At 33.7% G+C, this 4,752-nt stretch overlaps 1 protein-coding gene across 2 annotated transcripts; it reads left to right on the top strand.

Moving 5' to 3' along the window:
- Positions 1-6: 6 nt before the first annotated feature.
- Positions 7-3,318, top strand: LOC139824976 (uncharacterized). 2 transcript variants are annotated; one of them, XM_071797518.1, is made up of 3 exons: positions 7-361; positions 944-1,093; positions 2,026-3,318. In XM_071797518.1, exons 1-3 carry the CDS (start codon positions 198-200, stop codon positions 2,072-2,074), a joined length of 363 nt encoding a protein of 120 aa, XP_071653619.1. In that variant the 5' UTR covers positions 7-197; the 3' UTR covers positions 2,075-3,318. The 2 variants fall into 2 exon arrangements, with proteins under 2 accessions (XP_071653619.1, XP_071653620.1); XM_071797519.1 differs by having other exon boundaries at positions 950-1,093; positions 2,026-3,312.
- The last annotated feature ends 1,434 nt before the right edge of the window (positions 3,319-4,752 follow it).

The raw sequence follows: 4,752 nt of genomic DNA, 5'->3' as shown, positions 1-4,752 counted from the left end.
CTTTTAAAGTTAAGCCTATATAAGTAGGTACGAGACATTATAAGTATATCAATTATAATGTCGTGTAACTTTAGAGTCTATTTTTTTGCATGATTATATATATATAAATAAAAGTTAAACACTTTCGTTCAATTTACGGGATTTAAACAACAGACGGTCGTTTGGCGCTTCCGCCTGATCTGCAAAATCTATATGCCATGTATCAACAAGAGATCCAAGCTACTACGTATGTCGGTAGCAGTCTCAGCGATCTCGCCGTGTCTCCAATCGTGTTGTCCTTCAGTTGCGACAAGTTACCGCCTATATCCAGCAGGATCAGCATTTACGATAACTTTAGCAGTGATTTGAGAATAGTCAGTAGGTAAGTAAAATTGCGCGTGCATTGTTAAACAATCTTTCTGTTTAGAATTAAATTATATTGGACACCTTTTCCTGATCGATGAAAGATATCGATCATTTATTCATTATAGCAAATAAACTAAACTATGTTTCGATTTATGCAGATAAATGTACGTACGCGCTAAGATACTTTGTTCTTATCGCGACGAAGTACGTACATTTATCCGCATAAATCGATACATACAACACAACAACATGAGATCGATAATATACAATAATAATGAAAACGATCACTCTCGCCTTCGCATCACGCCTTTGCATCGCGTGCAAGAGTAAAAGTTTTTATGCAATTTCTAAGAACACATTACGCGTCCTTCTTTGCCAAGGCGTGAAAACAGCGGCTCGTCTATGTTTATCACTCATCGCGATTGTTATGCGCCTTATCAATTTTCCTCATAGTTGACCATTTTTCATATTTCTTCGTTCGTGTGCGATCTATTAACAAAATTATGCTAATTTGCATTCTCGTCTCGCTCCGGGAAAATAATGTATGTATATATGTATGTATGTATGTATACATATTAAAGAGAAAAATTATTTGGAGAAACAGTTCCACGGATTCCGATTGGGATTCGCCGTTACCACCGATTCAAGAGCCACAAGAAGTGGAGCACGTGATGGGACCAGTGGTGCAACCGTTAATTTTACCAGCCGTCTTATTTCCGCCGATATCAGCAGCAAACTCACGAAATCAGTGAGAACATTTCGTTTATATAATAATAATCGATACACAAAATGTTATATATTGTATTCGAACACATGCGAATGGTTCCAATAATTTTGGCGACAAGTTTACAATTGGACAGTTGTTTTTAATTTTGTTTTCACACAGAAAAATATCATTCTACAACCAAGTAAAGCAATTATTTATTTTATTTTACTTGTTCTAATTGTAAGTAGTAGTTTTCTTCAACAAAGAATATTTTCTTAATAATAGTTTTAAGATATACTCGTCACAAATCTTAGAAAAGCTCATTATTTTGTGCTCAAAAGAAGAACACATTCTTTTCAAGAATATTATGAAACTTTATCGAAGAAAAACTACATAGAATTAATTTGAATATTTGACGATATATTAACACAAAAATATTTATTAAATAGAAGGAATTTAGTATTTTTTTCAATTCTATGTGCACACATACACAACAGAATCAGAAGAAATAAAATATAGTTTAGAAGAAAGAAAGTTATTCTTACGTAAATCCATGTTTTCAATTCAAATAAATTATTTTTTCTAGAAACAATGTTGTCTCAGAACAAATAATTACTTTTATTTTCATAGACTAATTTATCATGATTTTTTAGTTAAAAATATGAAATACTTAAATTAATGATTAAATTAAGAAATAAAGGGCATCGAGCCTTAACAAGGGGTGTCCGTGTTAATTTATCAAATATATTAATATAAATTACAGACGTTTCGGTTCTAACATTGAACCATTTTCAGTGTCTATATTAACGCATTAACAAACTTGTTACACTTAGCGCTATCATTAATTACAAGAGTATATCTAATACGCAGACGACAAAGTTGGTATCGTACGCATGGCTGTAAATGAAATTTCTCAAATTAAAAACCTGTGTCGCAGAAAGTAATTCTAATATAATACATACTATGGTCTGTAGAGAGAACGCTCGGAGAATCGAACTGTCCACATCGTGGCTGATGTGTTAACTTTGTTCCTATGTGGGACAGACGAAGAGGCAATTGGGGACCAGGGTGAGAGAACATAAGATGGATCTCAAAAGAAATCCTTTTCCCCTTCGGTAATTTCGAACCATAAACTATATAGTCTGGGAGCCAGCTGCCATTTTAAGTGAATTATTTTAAGAAATCTGAGATTTTCGGCTAGTGTTCAATTCGGTCTGCTAATAAACAAAGTGAACGTCAGCTTCCATGGTAGCGGTGGGTGTTGCCGCGGCAGCCACCCACACACGTATAATTATAATAAAAATAAACCGACATAAAGAAAGCTGAGACTTTGTTTGTACATACGTTTATTATGATCTAAATAAACGGAAAATAATAGTCAGCTGACTTCATGGTGGGGGGTTGTACGTCAGGTTCTCGCCCAAACATGCGAAAAATATGCGCTGAGTAAACTTATACTAAAAAAGCTGAAATTTGGGGAAGTTATAGTCAACTTTAACAGTTTCACGAAAATAATTGTCCGCTGAGTTTTTGCGGTGGAAAAGTGCTCAGCTGACGACTGAAAGATACGGCGCATCGCTATGCGCGCGGGCGCGTGGCATCCTTCACTGCATCAGCTGAGCACTTTTCTACTGCGAAAACCTCAACGGACAATTATTTTCGTGTAACTGTTACAGATAACTATAAGTTTACAAAGTTTTAGCTTTCTTGGTTTCAGATAACTTGATTTTTATTAATAAAACGGTGCGTATATGCGCGCGGGCGCGTTGCGCCTATCTCACGGCATCAGCTGCTTCTCTCTCACGCTAAATTATGCTATTGATTATATTCAAATATGTAATTATATTTAACGCATTTATTGACAAAAATAATTTTTTATTTACGTTTTTTTTTTTTTAATACGTATGAGGTATGAGACATTTACTCTTCAGTCTTCCTCATCATCGCCCTCAAATTCTTGCTCGCTTTCGTGGTCGCTGTAATCCATATCGATCATCGGCGTCCGATCCTCATCATCCGTAAGCAAATATAATAAATAATATATTATTATATAAAAAATAATTGCATAAAAAAGTTTTAGTTTTATAATTTTAATACATATATAATATAATAATATAATAACGCAAGAGCAAAATTTTGAAATTAATTAGAATATTATTTATAAAAAGTGTTCACGTTATAATAAAAAATTGTTTTAATTGTTTCTAAACTGTATTTTTAAATTAAAAACAAAACTAATCTAAAAATTACATTTGAATAAAGAAATAGTGAAGTATAATTCTGACTTGCAGTACTTTCTTTTCTTCCTCGATGGTAATATCGCCAAGAGAAGGGGGTAGCTGATCGCCGTCGAACCATTTGAAAAAAAATTTGTTGTCCTCTTCTCTCCAGCCGTTATCAGTCGGGTGCAATTCAGTTGGAACAGCAAGATGTGCATGGGCCCAAATATTAGCGATGTACGTCGTCCGAAGCAAATGTTGGTGCAGTTCGATTTTGCAAGGCGGTAGAGCTGACCCGTCTATATTTTTTGCTGGCAGACGAAATATGTCATCGTTGTCCAGGTAGTCGCCGCCGGACCCAGGGACGTTGTGGTGGGAGCAAAAGGGAGCCTTTCAAAGTATAAAAAAATATGTACGCTTAAATTTTTGTGTTTAACAATATATTTCGAGAAGTAAAGAATCCAATAATTTCAGACAATTATGCTTCTGTTATGTCTTAGAAAGACTATATCATAATTGTCCGGAATCAATTTAATTCTTCTTAAAATATATTGTTAAACACAAAAATTTAAGAGTATAATACATATCTTTTTATATAAGGTCATTTTAAGGTTTGAGACGTATGAAACAATCTCTCAAGAATAACGCTTATATTTGATAGTATTCTAAGCAATTATTATGGAAACGGTAAGATATATATGTAAAATGTTTTAGAAAAAACTTTTATGATCTATTTGTGTACGTTATAATTGTGTATTTAAATTTTCCAAAAATCTAATAAAAGTCTTCAAAATACTTCCACTATCATTATTATTTTCCTGAAAGGACTATGTCCAGTTTGGGCCCCAAGTGAACAGTCATATATTAATCGATATTAATCTATATAGAAGGGTACACACGAAGTACGAAACAAAAAGTTTTAAAATTGCCTAATTGAAGTCTGGTGAGCGTACGGACCTAACCTAAATTATAAATTATTAAAAAATAAAAATTTATTATTATTATTTTAAAGTACTCTTCAAACCATTCAACTTTTGTTTAACAAATGTTTTTCTACCTTTTATAGTTACGGAAATATTCGGCCCGAAAGAAAAAAATCAATTTTTTTCAAAGGGATGTTTAGCCCCTAAATATGTGTATGGACACGTATAAAAAAATACGTGTCCCTCGTTTTTTGTCTAGAAAACAACATTTTAAAAGCTCATCAAAATCGGAGAGAGACACTTCCGTATCTTTCCTTGTTAACCGTGAACTGTATCAAATACATTCTAGACATATTATTTTAATGTCTTTGGTATAATCCGTTATCGCCGTCACCGCGGAAAGGCCTGGATCCAGAGAAATCAGATCAGACCAGTGGTAGGTACATGGTCATTATATTTCCCGCCTCGTTCTCGGGATTAATAAATGTAGTAATGTTAGTTACTGCCAGGAGTCGCTACAATCTTCAGAGTTCAAAAAAGGACCGCTAGATCCTTCGGC

This window comes from Temnothorax longispinosus, unplaced genomic scaffold, assembly GCF_030848805.1.
Source record: "Temnothorax longispinosus isolate EJ_2023e unplaced genomic scaffold, Tlon_JGU_v1 HiC_scaffold_734, whole genome shotgun sequence".
Classification (NCBI taxonomy): domain Eukaryota; kingdom Metazoa; phylum Arthropoda; class Insecta; order Hymenoptera; family Formicidae; genus Temnothorax; species Temnothorax longispinosus.
This window is presented reverse-complemented; position numbering and strand designations above follow the sequence as displayed.